We start from the raw sequence: 26,695 nt of genomic DNA, 5'->3' as shown, positions 1-26,695 counted from the left end.
TCCCGAACCGATGGATTGGGCGAGGTTCTCCAATTCCTTGGCCTCGAAGAAGTCCAGATTTGTCAACGCCGAACAATTCACTGTGGGATTTCATTAAAGAGGATGTTATACAATGCAGATATGTTTCGAATGAGGACTTGCGAAACAGAGTTCGCCAAGCTTTTACGTCAGTAACTCTGGACAGGCTGAGACAAATGAGCACACGAACATGGTGTTGTACCAAGTTGTATTGTGACAATGGAGGTATGCATACCGATGTTTTAGATAAATAAATAATTGATAAATAATTTACAAACATAATTGTGTTATTATCGTTTCCCTCTGTTGTATAACAAAAGCAGTTCATTATTGTTAAGGGACTTTCCGGCCTCCCTATACAATTTCAATCAATGTCATAATGTACAAGAATAGATTGTACAAGAACGTTTAAAATATAAAGATAGACTTATAGCGTTGATTGGTAAATATATCCAGTTTACTTGTATTTGTATTAATTAACGCTTATAAAAAAGAAAATAATTATAGAAAAGACGCCGTTTTTGGGAAAAGTTGTTTATCAGTTATTTTAGCTGGAATCAAATCTTAAGATTGTATATATTAGTAATATCTTACATTATACATCTTAGCTTCATTTATCTTTTTTATTTATCAGTTTATCTTCTTTTTTATAACAATTTTAATTAACTTTGATTTAAAACCATTTATCATCTTTTGAGGTTTTTGTGTCCAATATTTACACTAACATTTTATTGTTTACTTTTCAAAACTTTTCTTTTTTGTTATTTCAAAACTATTTTTAAAAAAGCAACTGTATGTAATGTGATAATATCAAAAATTGAAGATATGGCAACGGTGTCGTATTTCAAATTTAGAACCAGTAACAAACAGGTCACAGAACACTAATTTTGCTTGACCGAGTGAAATAGAAATTGCCGATTTCGATTTAACTTGCTTACGATGTGAGTTACAGAATACCAATCCAAACACGAAAATGACGCGATAGATATCAAACATTCCGCTTTCGGGTAATTACGATTCGACTTGGTCATTTCTATTCGATTTGTTAAAAGTTACAGAATAGGGCTGAATGGTTACTGCGCAATTCTTTTGTGGAAGAAAATCTCTTTGCAAGTAACATTTTGGCATTAATGATAAAGTTTTTATTTAATAACCACAGTTACTACAGAGGGTATTTCTGAAGAATTATGTCTTGTGGTTTAAAATATTTATTTGATTGCAAGAAAATTTCTTGTTTACAAATATAAATATGGATTATGGTTTTTAAAGATTCTCTTACATCCTCTAAAATCGAGTTTTGAATATCGTACCAACATTCGTTAATACATAGTTCTGTTTTCGTTTGGTATATTTGATATTCTGTGCATTTTACTATTTATCTGCTGTGATATGTGTTCGCGCGTTTGGGGGTTTTTAAGAGGGTCGAGATATCTTACTAGGCTTAGTTGGCTTTGTTAGTTTCTTTAATTTAATATATATTTTGGAGCAGAGTAAAGTATGATTCGAGTTTATATCAGCGCCGGGATAAGTTTTTACATCTTTAATATTGTTTCGAAATCGGTGGTTTATTAAGGCCCCGTCTCACCATCAAATAATTGACAGTTATTTGATCAAACTTGACAGTCAAACTTGACTAGTGACACAAACTATACATACTAACTGTCACTTTGTGTCACTAACTGTCAAGTTTGATCAAATAACTGTCAATTATTTGATGGTGAGACGGGGCCTTTAGAATGTAGTCTATTTGATTCCGTACTATTCTACCTTGTTGCTCATCTTGAGGGGATTTCCACGTGTAGAGACGCTTTTCTGGCGTTTGTATAGTTCATAATCAGTTTATTTAGTTTCAAACTGAAATTGATCAGGTGTTAAGACAAATAAGTAAGTATTATTAATAAGCATGTTTAAATTGTTTATAACAATAGGTTGTAGTTACTCTTACTTTTATTACTAAAAGTTTTGTTTATTTTTAAGTTTTTTTCTTCTTATGAAGTCATGAATTTAAAATATTTATAAATGATAGATTTCAGTTTTGTTTATTAAAAAATATTACGACCAAAAATATATTCGGAACATATAATTATTATAAGGGAAGAACGTTTTGGATTTAAAAGTTGTGTTGTGTGAAAACCGAGACCGAGAGCTAAAATCTAATTTTGTTGTCCACAATCAAGTAAAAACATTTTCTATAACTAAAGTTTACTTTAGTTTTTCTACAAATAAAGTTTGATAGTTATTTAACTAAAGACAACCAAATAATCAATGTTACAATGTACAATGCACAAGTACAGTTGCAAATGTTTCTATTTGAAAAATAAGTGTTTTTTTTTGCGTAGCAGATACAGACTGAAAATAATTCAAAATTTACTTGTGTGTGTGTGTCCTTGACAGTTTGATTAGTATAGATAGCACAAGACTTTTGGAGTGTAAATATTTTTCTCCATATATTTGGCTATGCTAATTATTAAAAATAAATGGAATAAAACTTTGATAAAATAAAGTTTTTTCCACAATATATTTTTTATTTCTTTATGTGAGAATGAAATTCAAATTTTAAACTAAATATATATGTATATATTTTAATAAAACATCCTTTCCTTTTATAAGTAATCTTTTAGTAGTATCTGTGTACATATCGATACATCAGTATCAGAGTGCACCAACTCAAAAAACATAGTTCTTCACAAATCAACTTTAACTTATTTTCTCTGGGAGCAAATATTTTTAATCTGTTGTAAATAGTCCATTTGTTTTTCAAATAAAACAAAATTTTGGAATTAGATGTTTATTTTATGGTTCTTTTAGATGATAATTTTTGTTTAATTTTTTTTAAAGAATTCAGATTTTTTTTTGAGTTGGTGCACTATGAAACTGTCGACACATGATTTTTTTAACAGTTAGTGCATTTTGTATAGGGTATTTGTATGGAATTCAATTAAAATTATTTTTATTTTCTTATAAAATCATTATTGTTTCCTTGTTATGAAAAAATATAACAAAATCAGAATAATTTTAAATTGTCTTATTATTATAACTATCTTATTTTGTGTGGCTGGTCTTTCTCAACTCTTAGAATTTGTATTTCGCTCCATTTTATTTTGTCTCCGGCTTCATTTATATTAAAAATTGCATACACTTCGGCAATTTCTTCTGTAGCGTACCAGGCCGTCCAGTTTTCTTCTTCTCTTCTTCTTCTTTTTGTATAGACATGACTCTGTCTGTTTTTACAATGTGCCTCTAGTAAGTTGTCGTTCCATCATTTTCGTGGTCTTCCCACTGATCGTCTTCCTATTGGAGAACCGTCTCTCGCTGTCCTGACTACTATATTTGTTGTCATTCGGCTTACGTGGTCATTCCATTCTATTCCTCCGTTTCTTACCTAGTTATTGAATGTTATCCACCTTGCATCTCCGTCGTATATCTGTACTTCTAGCTTGTCGCATAGAGTCTTACTATCGATTTTTCGAAGGGTTTTCATCTCCGCTGTTTCGAGCAATCTTTTTGTCCTCTCTGTGGTCGGGTCGTGTTTCTGACGCGTATGTCATTATTGGCCGGATGACTGTTTTGTAAATTCTGTCTTTCATTTATTTTCCGATATTTTTATCCGAAGTTTTTTTAGCCAGGCTAATTATTATTGGTAGCATTTGCGATAAAATATAGAGCGGGTTTCCTTTTAGGTATCTTTTTTTTTCTGTGAGGGCGTGCATCGCATCACCCTCATTTTGAGTATGTCCAACTACTAAGCATTTGTGGGCTATGCTTTTTATTGATAAGTTTTGACAGCAATATAAAAACAAGCAAGCAATAAATTTGTTTTTGTTTTCGCCCAGGCAATTATCGGAGTAAAATATGTGCTCATATTGAGGTCCATGGTTCGTTAGATACTGTCAAAGACACATACTTATTTCATTAAAACCTCTGCTTGCGATACGTTCGTGCCACAAAAAACTATAGCCACGTTTGTGAGAAATATCAAATATAATGAAGTTGTAACATGATAAGCGTCTCATGTAAAAAGAAAATCACTCCGATCTCCATTTGGTATGTAGTGATAATAAAACTTGGAGATGAAAGCAACAAACTACAGTACTGTTATCTTCCTTTGAATCCGTGATATCCAATTCCTTTTCTAACCGAATCCGATTTTTTTCTCTGATATGTGCATCATACTTAAGTTGTAATACTTTTTACAACACTGGTCTTTTTTGGCTGAAAAAAGGCAATATTAAATTCCCTGTTAAAAATCTTGGTGTAATAATGGAGTTTTACGGGAATTTTCAGTTCTCCTCTACATTTTTCTTGGTACAGTCTGTACATGGTGGCTAAGTTTACAGATTTGTTTTTTCTTGCTCCGCAATAATGAGAGTCAATTACTGGAAAAGATTTGATGTGGCACCGCACGAATTCTTTTTCATCATCAAGCACCATTGGTCGCCAAGCATTTTTTTTCCTCCGCGATTGTCATTCTGTGCAAACCCTAGCTCTGCTTTTTTTTTAATTGCTGTGCATGCTTTTTCATTATTATCCTATTCGAAATGTTCAAAGTGTTATAAAGAAAACTTTACATAAGTACTCTAATTTTTTCATTTCTCATCTCAAAGTAATAAGCTCTATTTTCGCTCCTAAAACTCCCTTCTTTCTTATATAGTCGGTTCGCTAAACTTGGACACGACTGGCTAGTAACTTTAGTAAGTAATTTTACCAATTTAATAATATTGGCAAAAAATAATTACTAAACAGTTAATAATAATTACTAAATAGTTAGTAATTTTGTCAATTTTGGCAAAATTGGCCAAAAACAAAAAAACCTACTTAAATCACTAGCCAGTTGTGTCTGAGTTTAGCGAACCAACTATATTGATATTTTGGCTTAACTGGCATTATATTGTTAACTATAAAATCTTGCTGCCTATTTACATCACCAAGACCCCAGTAGTTATTTAGCAGTTTTTCTCTTTCTGTATCACTAAACTTTTCCGAACATTTAATTTAGCAACGGTCAGTGCAAGCAGCTTTCACAGACCATTTTGAGTTAGTAGCTGACAATAGTTCTACCGATCAAGTTTCATTATGCACTAACTCAAAGTGATGCGGTATGAAACTACCACATTCTAAACAAAATATACGATTCTGCATGTTGACAAGTCAAAATTTTTACGATGGTGTTGGAATTTTGAGATGGTGTAATTTGAAACTGATAAATAAACATATTTTAACCATTTCCTCGTACTTATCTCAATATTGAAAAATTTTGAGTTGGTGCAGTCTGATACTGATGTATCGATATGTACTTACATTTTTTAAGAAATATGATATACCTAAGTATTTAATTTTGTTCAAACTTTATAATACACTGCGCGTCATAGAAAACGGGCACCCTAAAAAATGGGTCATTTTTGATGTCGCGTATCACCTAAACCTGTTGTCCGATTTAAGTGATTTTTTGAATATATTATAGCCCTATTCTTTGTCAATATCCCTGTAATAATATTTTTGCAAAACAGGTAAATTTTCATTGTATACCGGGTGTACGAATCAAACTGTGTTTTTTTTTTCTCAAAGTTCGCAACACCCTGTGGAATATTCTAGCATTTATAAAGTACTGAAATTAAAACCCAACTATAGCCTCAGGTTTTCTTAACATTCTGTTTTTTGATTCATTCGCTTATGTTGGATAATACAAAAGTTATGTACTTTAACAACTAGGCATGCTCTTTATCAGTACAGGGTGTTTCTAAAGAAGTACGACAAACTTTAAGGGGTAATTCTGCATGAAAACATAATGATCGGTTGCTTTATAAACATATGTCCGCAAATGCATCGTTTCCGACATACAGGATGTTAAATTTTTTCTTACAAACTGACGATTTATTTATTGCACTAAAACCGGTTGAGATATGCAAATGAAATTTGGTGGGCTTTAAGACGTAATTTTTGAACATTTTTTTGACATACAATTAAGAATTTTTTATTCACCATTGGCGTGCATACGAATAATATGATCGGTCATATTACCCGTATGCGCTCCAATAGTGAATATAAAATTCTTAGTTGAATGTCAAAAAATGCGCAATAACCATCTCTTAAAACCTACCAAATTCCATTTGCATATCTCAACCGGTTTTAAAGCAATAAATAAATCATCAGTTTGTAAGAAAAAATTTAACATCCCGTATCTCGGAAACGAAGCTTTTGCGGATATATGATTATAAAGCAAACTGTCATTATTTTTAATGCAGAATTACCCGTTAAAGTTTGTCGAACTTAGTTAGTCCCTAAAACCCTTTAGACTTATAACACCCTGTACTGATGAAGAACATGGCTAGTTGTTAAAGTACAGAACTTTTGTATTATCCAACATAAGCGAATAAATCAAAAAACAGAATGTTAAGAAAACCTGAGGCTATAGTTGGGTTTTAATTTCAGTATTTTATAAATGCTAGAATATTCCACAGGGTGTTGCGAACTTTGAGAAAAAAAAAACACAGTTTGATTCGTACACCCGGTATACAATGAAAATTTACCTGTTTAGCAAAAATATTATTACAGGGATATTGACAAAGAATAGGGCTATAACATATTCAAAAAATCATTCAAATCGGACAACAGGTTTAGGATATACGCGACATCAAAAATGACCCATTTTTTAGGGTGCCCGTTTTCTATGACGCGCAGTTTATAATATTTGAGATAGGTTGTAAAATAAAAATGTATTTCCGTAACCTAAAAATAATATAAATGAATGAAATTCTTTACAGTTTCAAAATATTGTCTGCACTGTGCACGTCTGCCACTAGCCAAACGATAATAGTGGTAAATATCATGGTTGATGACGTCAGACCCCAGCGCGCACATTTGAAGTTGTTTGAAACGGTAAATTTGGGCGCGGAACTATTATCAGTTGTTGTGCGTACACTATTAATTGTTAAGACGTAATATTTGAATATAATATTTTTAAACTTAAATTAACAATTTTATGCAAAAATATTTTTATGTGTTAGTTTCCTATTGTTACAAATTGTAGTGTCGCCTTTCTTGTATATTGGGATTATGATACCACATGTCCAATCTTCGGGAATTTGTTTTTCTCTGCATACTATATTTAAGATATTAAGTAGCATTTTGATTCTATAGGTACCCATAATAAATAATAAACGCAATGCAAAATTGTATAATACAGCGGTTCTCAATATTTTTGTGTCATGTACCACCAAATACTTCTTATTATTTTTGGTACCACCTAACTGAAATACATATCTAACTAGGTGATCTAATTAACCATAATAGTGGTGCTGATTTTGGCTGTTTTTGCGTTTTGTGTACCACCTCAAAAAATTAAATGTACCACCAGTGGTACATGTACCACAGATTGAGAACCGCTGGTATAATAGACAGCAGATATAACTTAATAAAAGAAACTATGAACCAAGCTACAGCTACATACTACCTAAATGAAAATGAATACACGAACCCTGTACCATTAAACAGGGGAGTCAAACAGGGAGACACTCTTATCACCCAAACTGTTCACCTTAGTTTTGGAGGACGTGTTTAAAAATCTAAATTGGAAATACATATAAGGGAATAAACATCAATGGCCGCTACCTCAGTAATCTGCGATTTGCGGATGACATAATCCTGATAGCTACTGACCTACAAGAACTGCAAACCATGCTTTCAGAACTACACACAGAATTTTATAAAATAGGACTGAAAATGAATTTAAACAAAGCAAAAGTCATGCACTCCGAAGAAGCCGTGACAATAATAAACGACAAAGTTATAGAAAAAGTTGAAGAATATATTATATACTTAGGACAAAAAATAATACTAAATAGGGAAATTCAAACGGAAGAAATAAAAAGAAGAAGAAAGTTAGCATTTGCAGTATTCGGCAAACTGAACTATATACTCAGAAATCAGCAAATTCAACTACATCTTAGATCTAAAGTTTTTGATGCATGCATTATTCCGATATTAACATATGGGGCACAAACATGGACAATCACAAAAAAGAATATGAACATACCAGAGTCACTCAACACGCGATGGAAAGAGCAATGCTTGGCATATCACTTAAGGACAGGAAAACAAACACATGGATAAGACAGAAAACCGAAGTCACCGATGTGGTACAAAAATCATTAAAATTGAAATGGGAATACGCTGGACATGTAGCTAGGAGCGATCTAAACAAATGGCACAGAACAATTCTAACCTGAAGACCATACCAACACAAAAGACCCAGAGGCAGACCTCCTATGAGATGGACAGATGATCTGAAACGAACTGCCGGGAAAAATTGGCTACAAGTAGCGTACAACAAAAAACAATGGAAAGGAAGACTTGAAGAGGCTTATGTTCAGATATGGACGTGAATGGCTAGACGACGAAGAAGAAGAAGAGGTACCCATATATTATAACATTTCGGGTTTTATATTGTCCGGTCCGGGGGCCTTACCTATTTTAATTTTTTCTAATGCTATTTCTACTTCTAATTCTATCTTAGTTTGACTTTAATTTTCTATTAATCCCAAGTAATTTTCTGGTGACTGGTAGCTTTGTTCTTCACCTTCCAATAGCTCATTGTAATACACGAACCATCTTCCTTTTATCTCATCCTCTGACGTAAGTAGCAATCCGTTTTTGTTTTTAATGAATTTATGACTAGAATTTTTTCCTTTCTTTAACGTTTGTAATGTTCGGTATAAAAGTTTAGAATTTCCTTTGGCCTGTGTCTCCATTCTGTGTCTGAAATTTTCCCATGACTGTTCTTTTGCATCCTTAATTGCAAGCTTTACTTCTATTCTTTTTTGTTTATATTTTTGTAGTCTTCTTTTTTATTCGTTCCTAGATATTTTTCCATTGCAGCTTTCTTTCTTTTACTAACTTCTTTATTTCAGTATTCCACCATGAAGTTTGCTTTTTATTTTATGAACAATTTATCAAAAGTTTACTCCAGCCTAAATATGATTTTCTTTCAGTACTTAAATAAATAGGTACACTATTGTGAAATAAATTCCCCAATAAATTATCTGCCTCTTAGTGGCGGGATAGAGGCAATACATTGGCTTATAGGGCAGTCCTTACAGTAGGAATCCTGGCCTATGCAGAAAGATGAAAGCTGGTATGGGATAATACTGCACTTTGGTTGCATTGGTGGTGTGGTAGCTGAATGGTGCAGGATATGATTCTGCTATAAAAGTCATTAGAGCATCAAACATCCGAAAATCTTGTCAAGCCTTATGGGCAGAGCCGGATTTAAGGCAGTGGGGGCCCCTGGGAAAAATTGGTGTGGGGGTCCTACTTCCTCCCATTAAAAAAATGTTGATCTACTTTTATAAATATAATTTTAAATAATAAAAAGTACAAGAGCTGTAACTTGTTACAGTGAAATATTAAAAATGATAGTAAGATTTATTGTAAGTCCAGGAACTTTTCGAGATATTTTAATTGAAAATTTCTTGATTATGGGGACATATTATCTAGTTGCATTAAGACATCGTGGCCAATGCTCATTGTAGAGAGATCATTAAAACACTCTTGGCCCATCATAGACGGAAGTCGATTTTTAATTAACTTAAATTTTGAGAATGATCTCTAACCACTGCAGTTAGTTAGCATCACGACTAAATATAAACAAAGTGTCATATCAACATTTGGAAAAGCATCATTCATATTATTTTCTTTCTTTTAGCAGTTGGTACATTTGAAGTTCTTTGCTTATATTTGATGAGCTGATTTCCTCTTTAAATGAATTGACGAATCTTACAAACTGTACCAGATGGACACATAAGTTTTCATCTAAATCATTGCTATAAATGTTGGTAAGTTGATAATAATGATGGTGAGTGAGCTTCAATTTCATTGAGAGTTAAATTTTCCAATTTTCCCAAATGATGTAAAAATCCAAAAGTGGAATGAATGGATTCATATGCAGAAAGCCTATGACTTAAAGAGGTAATGAAGTGACTGAAATTTTGAGTTCTAAACTTCTCTGATGTTCTCATATCTTTCGAAATTGTCACGTCTTGACTGTATAATTTATTTAAGTGATCTAAGTGCTGCCACTCCTGAATTAAGGTCAATATTTGGATCTTGAAGAATACGGCTTGTGCTGTTTGTCCTCCCTAATATCCTCTCCGTTTCCAGTAAACATATTCGATTTATAGGTATAAATCATTTGCAATGCTACGAGTTTTAAATTGTTGCTCATAGTCTTCCGAAATTTTGGATAATGCTCCTTTAATCTGACTATAACCTTTAACAAGTCCTTTTGCGGCATTACCTCCATGTTCATCTAGGAGTATTTGCTCTTTTAGAAACAATAATATTTTTGCCACGGTCTGCGTTGCTGTCGCTTAAAGATGCAGCTTTTAAACATTCTGTTAAGTTGTATCTATATGTAGAGGAAGTGAAAAATACAAGAAATTCTAAGAAATTGATTATTAATTATTGATTGATATGAACTGAATAATATTTTGACTTCTTAATCCTTGAAACTATTTCATTTAATACGTTTTGACTTATCGGATGTACAATTTCCTCACATATAGTTGATGAAAGATAGTTGACATGTCCGTTTCCAGGATTTGAATATTTATTAATATGGTGCTTCAAAAATTAATCATATTCAGCTAATAACAGGAGTATTCCCAAATAATTTTCATTTTGTGATGAATTCGACAACTCATTTTCGCTGCGAAATGCTAAATCTTGTTCACAAATAAACATTAAAACACTAACATTAGTCTTTGTGTTACTATTTTCCAATAATTCTTTATTTCTTCGACCTGTTTTGCTATTTTAGTATCAATACGCCCAATTCTTTCGTGTCCTTTAGACATTTCGTGATCTGTAAGCCTACTATCTGCATGTTTCCAATCACAAAATCCTCTGTGGCTAAAATGTGTACGAACACTAGATAAGAATTTACAAACGAAGCAATACACTCACCCGGTGGAAGGTGAAAAACATAACCACGAACAATGTATTATATTATCACTCCTATGCTCCTTCATTTTATACTTTGTCCGAGTTCCTGTATCTCCTGCCAGTATCTGTTTAAATGAACCTCTTATATTTGGGGCTTTGTGGGGGGCCCCTTAAATCCGGCCCTGCTTATGGGGTGGTATATTTTGAAATTTTCATATTGGTTTATTAATTTAAATGAAAGTGCATAACTTCAAGAATGCTCTATGAAAATTTCAGATTGATCAGAGTAAAATTACCAGAGATACAGCATGTTGAAGATTCCTACCTTTGACTCCCTTTGCCGCGGTTTCGGGCCAGCACGCAAAACGACATCATAGGCAAAGTTGTCAAAACTTTAAACGCATTTTTCTCAAAACTGCTTTTTCAACGTCGGTGGACATTGTAACTCAAAAACTACTTTACCAATCCATCTGAAATTTTGCGAATGTTTTCTTTAGATGTTTCGTAAGGTAACACTGTCGAGATATATTTGTTTTTATGCTTATTTTTTGTTTAAAAGTAATAAATATGTTGATTTTCACCCTTTTGTTACAAAGAATTTCGTTTTTTTTTTTACTTCCAAGTGATACCAAGAACTCAAAAATCATTAAAAATAAAAAAACTTGACAGCGTTACCTCAAAAAACTCCGCTAATAAAATCTTTTTGAATTTTTGTTTCACATGACCCAGTGACGAGTTCTGATGCCCACCGCAATATCCATTTTTTGGAGGTGTCTGTAAAAATTTGCCACCATTGGCTTATTTTTCCTGGAAATTTTTTTTATATTTTTTGAAATGTACTGAATACATTCATTTAATTTAAAAATCAAATACTTCTACCGTAGTTTCAAAAAAAAAATCACAAAAATGTGCTGGAAATGTTAATTTCAAACTGTAATGGGTAGCTCTTTCCGGACGACAGACTCGGTAAAACACAGGTTAAAAACAAAGTAAATAAATTTAAGTTATTTATATACAGTTCAAAATAAATAAAATAAAATATAATTATATCTTCTGCAAAGGAAAAATAACATTATACTTATTACTGTCATCAAAACATAATAGTAATATTAAAACTATACAATACACAACACAATATATACAATAACAAGCTCGTTACATGGAATCAACCTATCTACACATTCAGACTCAGAGGCATCGCATTTCAATCCAAAGCGATAACATTAAACAGCGACACACAGTCACCCGTCCATCGTTACTACCGCTTACTGCGGTAGCGGTTCCGGTAAAACGCCTCGTCAATACTGAGGAGCCTACCTAGGCAGAGTACCGGCTCAACACGCCGCATCTCTGCCATTGAGCTATTCTTAATTTCACACGTCAAGAATAACTGATTTCATGATTCTCCTCCTCGTCTTAAATACGCTCTCCATGCCACTTTTCCTTCGGTTTCGCCTAGTAGGGTATGTAGAAGGGATGCGCCAACACGGATACTCCTTCGATCATCTGTGGTCGACCGGCCGATCGCCAGCTGTGGTCATCATATCATTACAAAACCATACCCTCCCCTTAATAATACCAAAGTGATGGCATCTCTTAAGGTAAAATGTTCTGGAAGCGAACTTAGCCTCCATTTGGATGTCTGGGTGCTGACTATTTCAGGGAGAATGGAACACTGTTACATGTTAAAAAAATTAGGATAGGGCCTTGGAATCTTGGAAGTCTTATAGGTAAGAAGTACATTAAAGAGACTAGCTGGAAATGACAACAGGTGAAAGGACTAGGTGGATTATTCAATAGTAACACTAGAAATTAAGTTGGTGTAATTGCTGATAGTGAAATGAAAGACAGCATAGTAGAAGTTGTAAGAACAGGTGATAAAATAATGTCAGTGAAATTTGTAGTTTATAACTTCCTCACTAGAACTACCAGTCTAGCAAACCAGTACCTTAATATTGACCTTTTTAATTAAACGCTTTTATTTAGTTCAATAGTTTGCGTCAAATCTTTAGACGTTAATTTGACTGCCTTTTCTCCAATGCAAATGAATGAAAATTTGCAGACATATGCATTCGCGGGAACCATACACGAATAGTCAATAAAAAACATTTTTTATGTTTATTAATTGTTTAAATAAAAAAAACGATTTTTAAGGAAAATGCTTAAAATTCTCTTGTTTTTTACAATGTAAAAAACTTAAAACTTTTACGGGTTGTAGCTAATGATGTGAACTACACATAATTTCACTTTTTACGTTAATTGTTTACGTTATGCTTCATAAATAAACAATAAAGTTTCATTTTTTGCCGATTCCGAATACTTTTCATGTTAGTACATCATATGTTTTATACATATTTTAATAAACATGACGATATATTTTAATGTTTGAAAAGTGTAAGACTAAAAAGTAAAAAATAAAAAAATATGAAAAAAAAATTTAAGAAACGCTTTTCTTTAGTTACGAATGACTGAAATTAAAAATATTATAAAAAATCAACTAAAAAGAAAAAAAAATTGAAAAAATCCAACACATTCGTTAAAGAAAAGCGTGGGGCGAAAACCGTTTATTCGATGAAGACGCGCCACGCTTTTCTTTGACGAATGTGTTAGATTTTTTTTATTTTTTTTTTGCTTTTTAGTTGATTTTTTATAATATTTTTAATTTCAGTCATTCGTAACTAAAAAAAGCGTTTCTTAAAATTTTTTTTTCATATTTTTTTATTCAATCTTATAGCATATTCCTGAGTCAGGTTTTAGTAAACATTAATTAAGATGTATTATTAATTATTACTCATATTCTGTTGTTGTTATTTAACTTGTTTAATTTTATTGTTATTACCCATGTTCTGTAATTTAAAAGTTTAACACAAATTGTAATTGGGCTTTCATAAATAAATTCATGCCCCATTCATAAATAAATAAATAAAATAATTGATTTTTAGGAGCTGTTAATATAGTTATAACAGAAGATTCAGATCTCATGCTTTTTGGTTGCAAAAGAGTGATATACAAACTAGATACAAAAGGAAATGGTGTACTTATAGAGGCAAATAAAATACATTACTGTATGGGCCTACAAGTTCAACAATATACCTTTAATAAATTTCTTTATATGTGTATTCTGTCTGGATGTGATTATCTACCATCTTTACCAGGCATAGGCCTTAAAAAGGCAGAGAAATTTATAAAATTAACAGAGGAAACGAACCCTTTAAAGGTAAGAACTTTCAAATTATACAGGGTGTTTGGTAAAGAATCGGCCATAGCTTAACCTTGGGTTCCTGAGCTTAAAATAGGTCGATTTAAGCTAACTTAACCTTAGTACGAAAATTGTTAATAACCGAAATACAGAGTGTCAAAGTTAAACTCTTATTTTATTTATTCTTGAATATTTCCTGACAGGCTTGGAATAACAACACGAAATTTGGTAGGCGGGGTTTTTTTGGGACGAGAAATGTAAATTCGCCACCACAAATGATGTATTATGTATCCAGAGGGCGCCACATACGTCTTTCAACGCTCATTTATGGGGCCGTTCAAGTATTACGTAACGCAAGTTGGGGGGGGGGGGTCAAAAATCTTCAAAAATTGCGTTACGCAATAGTTAAAGGCCCATTACAGTGCATTACATAGGGGGGGGGGGTCAAAAGCAAGATCTCATATTTATGTCATTGCATCGCAAAATCCCATTTAAAGTAATTTGCGATACATTTTTGGAAATTATTTTTAAGTTTATGTTTCAGGTGTAACTACAATATTATGCAAAAAATTATGTTGCATCGCAGTTCAAACTGCGTTTATCTCGAAAACGGTGGTTGAGTTTCGCGAGGTGAATGTAGTATACCTTTTATAAGTAAAAATATTAAGAAAATAAAAGTTTTGACTCAAAAAACATGTAGAGTGGGGGATAAAAAAATTGAACGTATTAAATGAGCGCTGAAAGACGTATGTGGCGCCATCTAGGTAATACATCATTTTTGGTGACGAATTTAGATTTCTCGTCCCAAAAATACCCCGCTTACCAAATTTTGTGTGGTTATCCCATGCCTGTCAGGAAATATTCAAGAATAAATAAAATAAAAGTTTAACTTTAACACCCTGTATTTCGGTTATTATCAACTTTTGTACTAAGGTAGGTTAGCTTAAATCGACCTATTTTAAGCTCAGGAATCTAAGGTTAAGCTATGGCCCATTATTTACCAAACACCCTGTATAATACTTATTAGTGGTGTAACGAATGTCATTTTTTTGAACATTTGCGAATGCGAATATCTGCTTCTGACATTTGCGAATGTGAATATTCAGTTTTTTTAATTTATTTTTATTTTTGTAATGTTTTCTAAATTTCTAATGAGAAATTTAATGTGATTATAAATGAGGTTAAGTTACCTTTTCTTAATAAAAAAATGAGAAGTGAATAGTTTTTGATTTTATTAACTTAATATTGTCTTCAAATTATTTTTTTTCTGATATTCATATTCGCAAAACATTCAACTTTCAACATACAAATTTTCCGAATGCGAATGCAAGTATGAAAAAATATGCGAATATTCATAAATGCTACTACGAATATTCGTTACCTCACTAATACATATCTTTCTCATATTATGGAGCTACAGCCCAAGTCGGACCTTTGCCTCCCCCAACATCAGCCTACCAAGTATCTCTGTCCCTGATTGCTCTCCTTCAGTTATCCACCTCTTCTTTGGCCTTCCTACCGGCCCACTTTCCACCATAGTTCCACTCAGCTTTCTACTAGGTATTCTATCATTATCCATTCTTATAATTTGACCTACCCAGCACAATCTTTGTATTTTTGCATAATTTGCTATTGAGGGGTTTTGGTAATATGTATTCATACAACTCATGCTTTAACCTTATTCTCCACATACCATTATCACAGATGAGTACCAATATTCTTTTCGATATCTTTCTTTCAAAAGTAGTTAAAGGTTTATTCTTTTCTGTTATTATCCATGTTTCTACTCCGTATGTTGCTATTGGTTGTATGATAATTTTATATACTTTGAACTTTACTTCTCTATGGATGTTTTTGGATCGAAATACCTGTGACATGCTTTGTTAGCAAGCATTATCGTTTCTGTATTTCCACCTCTTCGCTGCCATCCTGTTATCTGTACTCCCAAGTATGTAAGCTGCTTTACTACTTTACATTAGCGTTGTCTATCATACCTTTGTTTAGAAATAAAAATAAATATCCATCATAGATTGTAAAGGTGTCCTTTTGTGTCAAATGTTCATTATCAGTTGATAGACTCTTCACAACCCTTTTTACCCTTTTTTTCTTATTTATTGTTTCTTTATCAGTTTCCATAGCAGAGCAACATTAGAAAGAGAAGCCTTCATAGTACACTGCTGATGTACTAAGCTGCTGAACACTAAGTATCTAATTTTATTTTGTACTTTAGTTTTTAGGAAAACTGGCAAGATACTTAAGAATTTCACAACTGGTTGTGACAGATGATTACAAAGAAAATTTCATGACTGCTGTAGCCACCTTCAAACACCAAATTGTGTTTGACCCTTTTTTAAAACAATTAGTTCACCTTACAAATCCTATAGATGTCCCAGACAAATACCTCAAAAATGCTGGGTCATTTTTTGATAACAAAGAAGCTTTGGAATTGGCCCTAGGCAATATCAGCTCATCAGATGGAACTCGTTTAGCGAACTGGGATACCACAAAATGTGTAAGGGTAGACATTTTTTTATTTATTTTCTACTTGATACCAAGAATACCAGAGTGATAGGTGATTCTAAAGGTGACTCATTACTCTCAACCAGTTCCAACATATTTTACTAAGCAATGTATATCCTAACTTTTAGTTCTTTCTGCCCTGTTTTGTTATAAATGTTACTATGAAAGCCCGAAATCCAGTGAATGTCAACATTCACCAAGTCTCTTGGCGTATGTTCGAATTATTGATTAAATATAATATTTTTTAAAATATACTATAATGTCGACATTCATCATACTTTTTTGGTGTGTGAAAAAATCAGGGTAGCGAAAAAGTAGGGAAACACAGTAATTTCTATGAAACCAATGAATATACAGGGTGTCCAGAAACTCTACCGACAAACGAAGACAGGAGATTCCTCAGATAATTTTAAGATATTTTAACCCAATTCACCTAGTCCGAAAATGCTTCCTAAAGGAGCTAGAGCTCTTTGAAGATGGCGTCTTGTAAGTAGTTTTTCTTAAATAACTTCAGAACGCTACTATTGAGAAAAACGAAAATTGGTACACATATTTATCTTCCAAGATAAATCGACTCCATGCATTGCGAATTTCTAGTACCAGTCATAGGCGTCCGTTTTGGGTAGGGCAACAAATCTTTTATCGCATAACTTTTTTATCTTTAATTTTTAAGCATTTTTGACTCTGGATTATTAAATTGTGAGATATTCTACAACTAAAAGGTACTCTTGTTTTAGGTCGATAGGATACACCGTTTTCTAGAAAAATCGATTTGAAAATTTTTCTTTTTTTGAATTTCCAAAAAAAATTTCAAAAAAAAACTATTTAGAAATCTGAAAACTGGTACGTTTATTTATATTTCAGAGATGAATCGATTTCATTAACTGCAAATTTCTAGTACGGGTCATATGCGTCCGTTTTGGGTAGGTCAACGGTTATTTTATCGCATAACATTTTTGTCTTTAATTTTTAAGCATTTTTGACTCTAGATTATTAAGTTATGAGGTATTCTAGTACTAAAAGTTACTCTTGCTTTAAGTTGATAAAATACACCGTTTTTTTTTTGAATTTTTTTTAAATTTTTATTTAAATTCAAAAAACGAAAAATTTTCAATTCGATTTTTCTAGAAAACCGTATGTCCTACGGACTTAAACTAAGAGTACCTTTTAGTACTAGAATACCTCACAATTTAATAATCCAGTGTCAAAAATGCCTAAAAGTTAAAGACAAAAAAGTTATGTGATAAAATAACCGTTGCCCTACCCAAAACGGACGCCTATGATCGGTACTAGAAATTGGCAATGGATGGAATCGATTTATCTCTGGAAGATAAATATACGTACCGATTTTATTTTTTCTAAATTGAAGCGTTCTGGAGGTATTTAAGAAAAACTAATTACAAGAAGCCATCTTCAAAGAGCTCTAGCTCCTTTACGAAGCATTTTCGGACTAGGCGAATTAAGCTAAATTGTCTTAAAATTATCTGAAGAATCTTCGTTTGTCGGTAGAGTTTCTGGATACCCTGTATATTAATGAAATTCTAGGATCATGAATGAGATGATCTTCTGCATTTTCTAAAGAACATTTCAAATTTATGAAATTCTAGGATCATGAAAAGATGATATTCTATATTTTCTAGAGAACATTTCAAATTTATGTGACATCAGCGTTTAGCGTAGATTTTTCGCGACGCAGTGGTGTTCTTCCTCCATGGCCTGTTCTTATGTGAATGTCGAAAAGTATATCAAGCAACTCTTCATTTTATAACATAACATGGATATTGGTTTCTCCTGGTTTTAATGGCACAATTAACCTGTGATCATCATTAACCTTTAAAATGTCAAAACGTTTTAAACGCCTGTAGTCCAGAGGTGTACTGCACTTATTTTTAGCAGAATTCACTTTCGACACTATTTTAGAGTATCTTTCTTGAGAAAAATAGAAACAATTGTCTTCTCGTTTACTTTCAATGGGGCATATAATTAAAAAACTGATAAAGATTTACTGCAGTAGCCATTGAACACAGATATAATGTCTAATATAAAATCAACATCCGAAACGGATAGGAACCAGAAGAAGAAGAATATAAAATCAACTTAGCACGCCCTTCTAAACCTTGCGTAACACGCAAATGTAACACGCCACCCATAAACCATTAAAAACTAGTTACAACCGCTTATTTCCGACATTCGGTGAAACTTTTGCATTTGTCGAGATACTCGTGTGGTGATACTCAACAATAGTAGTTATAGTCGAAACTATTACAATATTGATAAATGTTCGGTCTTTATAAATATTTATAAATGGCCAAGGCATTTGATATGTATGTACAGACATTCACTGGTTAATGTCGACACACACCAATTTCTGACTTTCACAGTAACATATACATACGATACGGTATTTGTTTTCGGTTTTGGAATACACTGGATATTTGAAAATCATTTTATTTTTTAGGAAAAGGGTAGTATATGGCATGAAATTGATCCAAGGACTCTACAAAATCCGCAAAATGCTACTACAACAAGTAATATTGCTGCTGTAACAGGCTTTTGTACTGTTACAAGAAATATTGATAAAAAACTGGAAGGGAAATTTAGTTCTTTTAAGTTCAATGTAATGGCAACCCTCACTACATCTATACAACAATCTAAGGTTGAAGATGAACTGATGGAAGAAGCTGATAAAAGAATTAAAAGTGAAATAAATGTTTTAAGCCTAAAAAGAAAGATGAGTGATGCAGATAGTTCAGATGGAAGTAGTAACGAAGATGGTCGCAGTTCCCCTGTTCTAGTAAAGAATCCATTCATGAAAAAAATAAGCAAATTTGCAATGACTGAAAGTGTTGAGACTGAAAACCTCAATGTGAGTATTCAAAGTCGATACTTTTCAACTGCATCGTCTTCAAATAACACAGAATATCGTGAAACTAAACAAGAATCGGAGAGCTCTGATGAACTTAAAGGCTTAACTCAAGGCTCTGATAACTCAATTCCAGAAATTGTTCAAGCTACAGAGAATACTGAAAATATAGAAAATCAACCTAACAATTTTTTGAATGATTCACTTGCTGAAATTCATATTGCAGATAAGCAAATTTCAGTTTCATCTATAATTGTAACGGATTTTAGTCCTTCAACTTCTAAGGTAAGAAATTTCTACCTACTGTTGATAATTCCTTCTGCAGTTATACAGTATATACAGTATCCGCCAAAATAAACAGTACGGAATATAAAAAAATTATTTATGAATTGGTTTTTACATACATATTTTCAAAATGTGCACCATGGCGTTACAAACAAGCTTCATAACGTTTGTGAAGATCGTTAAACATATTTAAGAAAAGTGGTTGCTACAAATGTTGAAATTAAGTTATTATTCTGTGCTGTAGTTCTCCAACAGTTTCTGGCGGATTTTGCGAGCGAAATATGGAATTCTTCATCATACCCCAAATGTAGGCATCAGGTGGTGTTAAATCTAGTGAATGAGGTGGATACTCGAAATCTGTGCGACGAAAAATTATTCCAACGTTGATATCTTTCTGACACTTATTTTAAACATGGGCCATTATTCCGTCCAACTCCGTATGAGCGGAAATTTATGTTCTACTAAAAAATCTTTTTCTTCGGTAGAAAGAACCATAATGACAAAGATTTTAACCATAACGTAATGTCAAGTTGACAGCTAATGACAAGTATGCCAAATATGATAAATGCAGCTGGCATGCGTAATTTCCCAGCCCTCTTATTTCGGTACTGTTTATTTTGGCAAATACCATATTATACTTTATGTAGCTTGTCTATAAGAAGTAAGTTATAAAAATAACAAAAAATGTATAGTATCATGACTAAAAAGGCTTTTTTTAGTTGACTCTATTGCAGTGGTTCTTAAACTTTTTGAGTCATGTACCACAAAATACTTTTTATTATTTTTGCTACCACCTAACTGAAATACCTACCTAGCTAGGTAATCTAATTAACTGTAACCGTGGTGCTAATTTATTTTGGCTGTTTTTGCGTTTTGTGTACCACCGCAAATAAAGATATGTATCATAGTGGTACATGTACCACAGATTGAGATTCGCTGCTCTATTGGATTGGTATTGTAGGGGAGAGAGTGAGAGGAGAGGTTAGAGCGAGCTCTGGGTTAGAACGTTCTACGGCATCGGTGATTTTAGACGATGCTGGCAATAGTTCGCCTGGTTCTAGGTGAAGAGTGCGAAGAAGAGGATAGCGGAGTCGCTAAAAGAGCCGAGGCATCTGCCAGCCTCTATACGGTTGAGAGGGAGATTTCCGGTTGAAGACAGAGTTGGAGGATTTATTGCGATTGAAGAAAGTCAACATCAAGCAAGTGTGAAACTCAAGCAGTGAGTGTTTCAAACGCAGACCTGTTCTGCGGGTTGGAAGGGGAGATATCCCGTGCCGGATAACTCCTCTCTTTATCCAGAAGACAGGGGCATAGTGAAAGGGAGGCACCAGGGAAGTGTGTAGCTAAGGGGCATAAACAGACGTGTCTCTCCTCGGAGGTAAAATAAAAGGAATGTAGATGTGCAGGTTACAGTGTCTAATGACCTCCAGATGAATGAGAATAGTGAAATTCGAAAGGGTTGGGATGAGTTTAAGGTTACTATGGATTTAGTGAAGAATGATTGGAGGTGCTCTTCGAGAGGCCAAGTATGTATGAGGCTGGTCCCCTCGAAGCCGCTAGTGATGTGGCCGTGGCAATAACCGCTGACACGACAGATGCCGGCATGATCGGCATACCCGGAGTAGGAATAATGTTCTAGAGTGTGGGAGGATGGGTAACGGTGTGTACAGAAAAGTGCATATACAAGCTCATCCTTGAAAAGGGAGAGAGGATGGAAAATTGTGGGAGGACAAGTGTTGGACTTAAAACTCTATGAACCGAGGTGTCGAGGAAGCTTGTGGTGTGAGCGTTCAAAGACTTCAAGCTTGTAGTGTTCGGAAAGTGCGGTAAAGAGGCGAGAGTGATTAAGCCCAAGATGAGAACTGGAGTGGTGATTGTAGAGAAGACGAAGAACAAAACATATGCCGAACTTCTACAAGAGCTCAGGACGGGCCTGTGTGACAGGAGTGATGTGCGTGGGGTTCCTTTTACGTAGTTTTAACTAGCTGCGGCAGTGGGCTACCTTAAGTATCTTAGAGCTCCAGTCTAGATGGTGTCCCGCCTGAGGCGGTTGTACGTCTGGTCCGTTTGGAGCCAGCGTAGTTGCTGGAACACATGAATATTCTTCTTGCCGAGCAGTGGTTTCCGGATCCTAGAATCTCGAGGCTCGTGATCCTGCCTATTTGCCTTTTCTTCCTTGCATCGGAAAGTTATATGAAAGATTGATGCGTGTACAGGGTTATTCACTATATTTTGACCCCCTGTAAACTGCTTTATTTACAGAATTAGAAAAAATGTTAAATACAAAAGTTATTCGATTTTTAAATTATGCTTTTTGTGACATATATATCGTACTAGTGACGTCATCAATTTGGGCGTTATGACGTAATCGCCTATTTTTTAAAATGGGAATAGGGGTCGAGTGCTAGCTCATTTGAAAGGTTATTCAATTCCCTATTCAGTAATATAAATATTAACATGATTACTTATACAGGGTGTCCAAAACAAAAATTTTTTAATTAAATTAATTGACACAAAAAGAAGAATGTATGTAATTTATTTAATTCAAAATACATTCTACTGTTATCAGAAAACAGAAATAAATGTATATTAAACAGATAAACATTACTTTTCACTTAAATTCAATGTTCAAGCTGCCACCCATCTGCCTCTTGGCAGTTTGAACATTGAATTTAAGTGAAAAGTAATGTTTATTTGTTCAATAAACATTTATTTCTGTTTTCTGACAGCAGTAGAATGTATTTTAAATTAAATAAATCACATACATTCTTCTTTTTGTGTCAATTAATTTAATTAAAGAAAAAAATTTTTGGACACCCTGTATAAATAATTATTTTAAAGTTTATATTACTGAATAGAGAATTTAATTACCTTTCAAATGAGCTAGCACACGACCCCTATTCTCATTTAAAAAAATAGTCGATTACGTCATCACGCCCAGATGGATGACGTCACTAGTATTTTATATATGTCAAAAATCATATTTTAAAAATCGAATAACTTTTGTATGTAACATTTTTTTCTAATTCTGTAAATAAAGCAGTTAACGGGGTCAAAATATAGTGAATAACCCTGTACATATCGAAGAGATGATTGTGAGGTCTGGAAGCTTGTCTCTGAGAGACAGTATGGTACTTTAAGACACCATGTACCTACAGGACTGTGTCAGATGCCGCTCTGTGGGTGGTATATGGCTGTGTTGAGGCTGGCTGGGAAAAGACTAGCCGAGACATTAGTTTCAATAGACCACTGTCAGGAAGAGTGGGAGGCAAGACTTGATGTGGTGGAGTGGATGAAGTCACTAATCTCGAAGCTGGGTGTACTGTGGACATAGGCAGCTGGATTATTACCTGACGCAAATGCTCACAGGTCATGGCTGCTTCCGCAGCTTCAGGTGGTCTTTCTCATACTATGATACACACGATGTTGGAGCGTGAGTGTTGAGCGTTGAATGAGAGTGTAAGAATGTTTGATTCGGTCAGATAAATGGTGGACAACATGATTAGAGATGAGTGGTGGTGGATAGAGATCCACAAATTTATCAGGGAGCCGCTTCCTTAAAGAAATAAAGGAGAGTTAACTCGAAGCTGAGTTATAAAACGAGCGAGTAACATCACTGTGGGGTTCGGACTATCGCGGACTGAAAGGGGAGGGCATGAGAGAGGAGATGGCAGCCTCACTAAGACAGGGGTTGAAAGTCTTTGGTGGTTCGAGTGGGTGTGGCTTTCCCGATGAAAGTAAGGAAGGAGGAAGAAGAACCGGGTCATAGCAGGACATCAGGAGAGATGCCTTAACCGGCGGTTCCGTACTGATGTCTGGAGTGACAGAGGAGATATTTTTAGTTGGCCACCGACCGTGTCTTGGAGTCATAACGGGGAGAAGTGTAAACGGTCTAATCACTTCGGGCATTTCATCCTGGTACAACTTCGCTTGGGTATTACGAACTCAACACCTGGGTCACAGATGTCTGTATGCAGATTTCCCTTCTTCTCTTTAAAGCTTAGATGAGGCTTGACTTTATTTCACTACATATTCCATTTAATTATTTAATTTTGTTTCTTTATTGTTATTAATGTCAATTAATTTTATTCTGTAGGCTCAACCAAGGAAGCGAAAATTGGAAACTACAGACGGAGGTGCAAAGAAAAAACAACTTCCTGGGCAGACATCTATAAAAAAATTCTTCAAATCTTATTCAAGTAGTTCTCAAGTAAATTTGTAAAATGACATTTGTCTTGTATGTTTGATATTTATGATATTACCAGTTATTGATATTACTTTTAGCGACTTCTTTTATGCATAAAATGGCGGGATCAATCAAAAATATAAGTAATTTATTATAAAAAAAAGTTTATCAGATTAAATGTCATTTTCGGCAAAACGTATCATTGAATCACTAAAAGAATTCGCTGAATAATGTTAAAGCGGTATTGTGTTCATGTTAAAACATGAATTTATGTGATAAAAATCGCAATTGTTAGTTACAATACTTCATATCGCCGGTCCGGAAGAAGAATGAAGTAACTGCAAAAAGCAAAAATCGGTATGGCGTTTATTCTTACAACGATGGCTTATATTTTCATCCCCATTAGTTCGAATTTCATTATCTTAATTTAATCCCCCATTTTCAACCCTATCTACAGTTGCGTCATAACAAGGTCTAAAATGGCGCATATTTCAATAACGACACAACTACCCTGTAATTTCTCAGCACATAGTTACAATTCTGAGTTTTTTGTATCTGTATACAGTATTTTAGAAGTTAATTACCCAATAAACAGGAATTGACCAAATTTACAGTTACGTCATTGCTCTTCCGGAACGCCGACATGACTTTTGCGTTCATCAGAGGTTTCGAAAGATATCTAATATTTATAAAAGTGTGCATGGCACGACCTACTTGCTTTATTGCATCCCAAGGATGCCCAGTGAGTCTCATATCTGATTTTTTATGGTGAATTAAAGTTGAAATATAGGACCCTTCAGAAATATTCCATGACTACTTAAATTGTGTCAAATGTAATGTTCCTGGTTCTTTAATTCTTACAGTATTGGCAAGTGATAGTTTCTTGGAAGCTTATATTCATCCAAGCAAACATGCAATGCCTAACTGAATGTTTTATTGCATCCTAAGATTTTTTGATATTGTTTCATATAGGTTAGTAATTTTATATTTTTTATTTTAGTGACTAAGCTTTTTCACAAAATAATGCATCAACAGAATATTGTAAATAAGTAACTGTAACAAATGTATGAAATATACTGAAAAACAACAAAAAGGAACATGTGTTTTTGTGAATGGTTTTTTGAGGAATATTTTCTCATTTAACAAGTTTTCGAAAATTCGTAAAAGCAGGCATCGAACTCAGAACTGATTATTTTATTACATCCCATGGGTGCTCTAAGAGATTCATGTCTGATTAAACAGTTTTGTTGGTGCGGTGCATTTTTTGTGGTAGATTTAATAAATAGTTTGAGTGTTCTATTTATTCTAGTGAGTTTTTATAATAAAAATGTTTATAAGTCGTTTGTAAATATTAAAAAACATATATAAACCGTTTTTTTATTTGGTCACCAGTAGCTCTATTAGACTCCAGATTCAGTAAAACGCAAATTTAAATAAATATATGTATATTCGAATAAATAACAAAAATAAAATTTACTTCTACACAATACAAAAAATAAAAGTAAATAAAATCGATGAGGCTGCGATCCGATGTTGATACGGGTGAAAAATAAATTGCGCCACTCAGATGGGTGAGGCAAATGACGATCTTCGGTCAATACCCAAAAACCGTGGGAACGGCCCCTCAATACTCAGCCTTGACGAGAGGTGTGACGGAAGCGAACGATCAATACTAGACCCAGGCGAAGTACAGATGCGATGGACCAATATTCAGTCGCTGGTACGGGGAAAAGAACGGTGGCCTCTGATCAGTACTCAGAGACCCGGTGGTAGACGCTCTTACCAGATAGAACTTAGTTGCCTACGTTCTTCACGGCATTTTATATTTTTCCCCGGTATTCCATCTCTAGCGCGCATCGATGGTGTGGTAGGTTGTTGCTGGGGTGTGGTACACAGAAAGGCCAGCGTTACAGCCCCTTCTCTTTGGGAAAAGTTTATCATAATTTTTTTCGTGGCATGAGCCCATCCACCCTACGTGGAAATTTAATCTTAATTTTCCTGTAACTACTCGTAATTTCTTTGTTCTCTTCGCGGTCAGTTGTTTTGGTGCGATCTCCGTTAAGTTGGAATAGTGTTCAGGTCGTGCCTCTCCAGGGGTCATCATTGTTGCGGCTTCGGATCCTGTCGGTGTGTAAGACTCGTTAGACGAGTGGCGCTTCATTGGTGGAGATGGTATACCGAAACTGCTTGAACCTCAGAAGGATGCATTCCGCCTCCTTTCCTGGCGTGACTGGCAGCCCAGGCCTGTGGTGTTCTCAGTAGGCTCATATCTTCTGGAATTTTAGAATGTTTTCCATGGTTAACTTTTGACTGAACTAAGCTTTGTTTTTAAAATTCGCTACTACAAAATAATGTTTGTCTGAGGTGAGGATAGCGACTGTTCGGAGGCATACCATGGTTTTAAGTCTTTGACATGTGCCCTCACCTGTTTGCGTTTGCCACTACCAAATAGTTTCCGTTTTACCATTACTGGTACTATAACTAATGTTACTGTTTAGGGTCCTGAATATTTTGGTGCCAGCTTGTTGGTAAAAGCTTCACTAGCCGAGGATAGATGGTGTTCCTTTTCATGCCGCAATCTCCTGGATGAATACGCCAGTTCCTTGCCCTTGCCAGTACGAAATGTTTCTTATGATCTTTTTTTTCGTGGAATTTATGGCTTTTGTGAGAACCAATTAGCCAGACT

At 34.0% G+C, this 26,695-nt stretch overlaps 1 protein-coding gene across 1 annotated transcript in view; it reads left to right on the top strand.

The window, feature by feature from the left end:
- LOC114345679 (exonuclease 1) overlaps positions 1–25,397 on the top strand; it is a 110,722-nt gene extending 85,325 nt beyond the window's left edge. The window contains exons 3-6 of the mRNA XM_050663487.1: positions 13,899–14,173; positions 16,386–16,667; positions 19,134–19,823; positions 23,920–25,397. Coding sequence (XP_050519444.1) covers positions 13,899–14,173; positions 16,386–16,667; positions 19,134–19,823; positions 23,920–24,045 — 1,373 coding nt within the window. The 3' untranslated portion in view covers positions 24,046–25,397. The remainder of the gene's footprint in view (positions 1–13,898; positions 14,174–16,385; positions 16,668–19,133; positions 19,824–23,919) is intronic.
- Positions 25,398–26,695: the final 1,298 nt, after the last annotated feature.

Source organism: Diabrotica virgifera, chromosome 10 (assembly GCF_917563875.1).
Source record: "Diabrotica virgifera virgifera chromosome 10, PGI_DIABVI_V3a".
Taxonomy (NCBI): domain Eukaryota; kingdom Metazoa; phylum Arthropoda; class Insecta; order Coleoptera; family Chrysomelidae; genus Diabrotica; species Diabrotica virgifera.
This window is presented reverse-complemented; position numbering and strand designations above follow the sequence as displayed.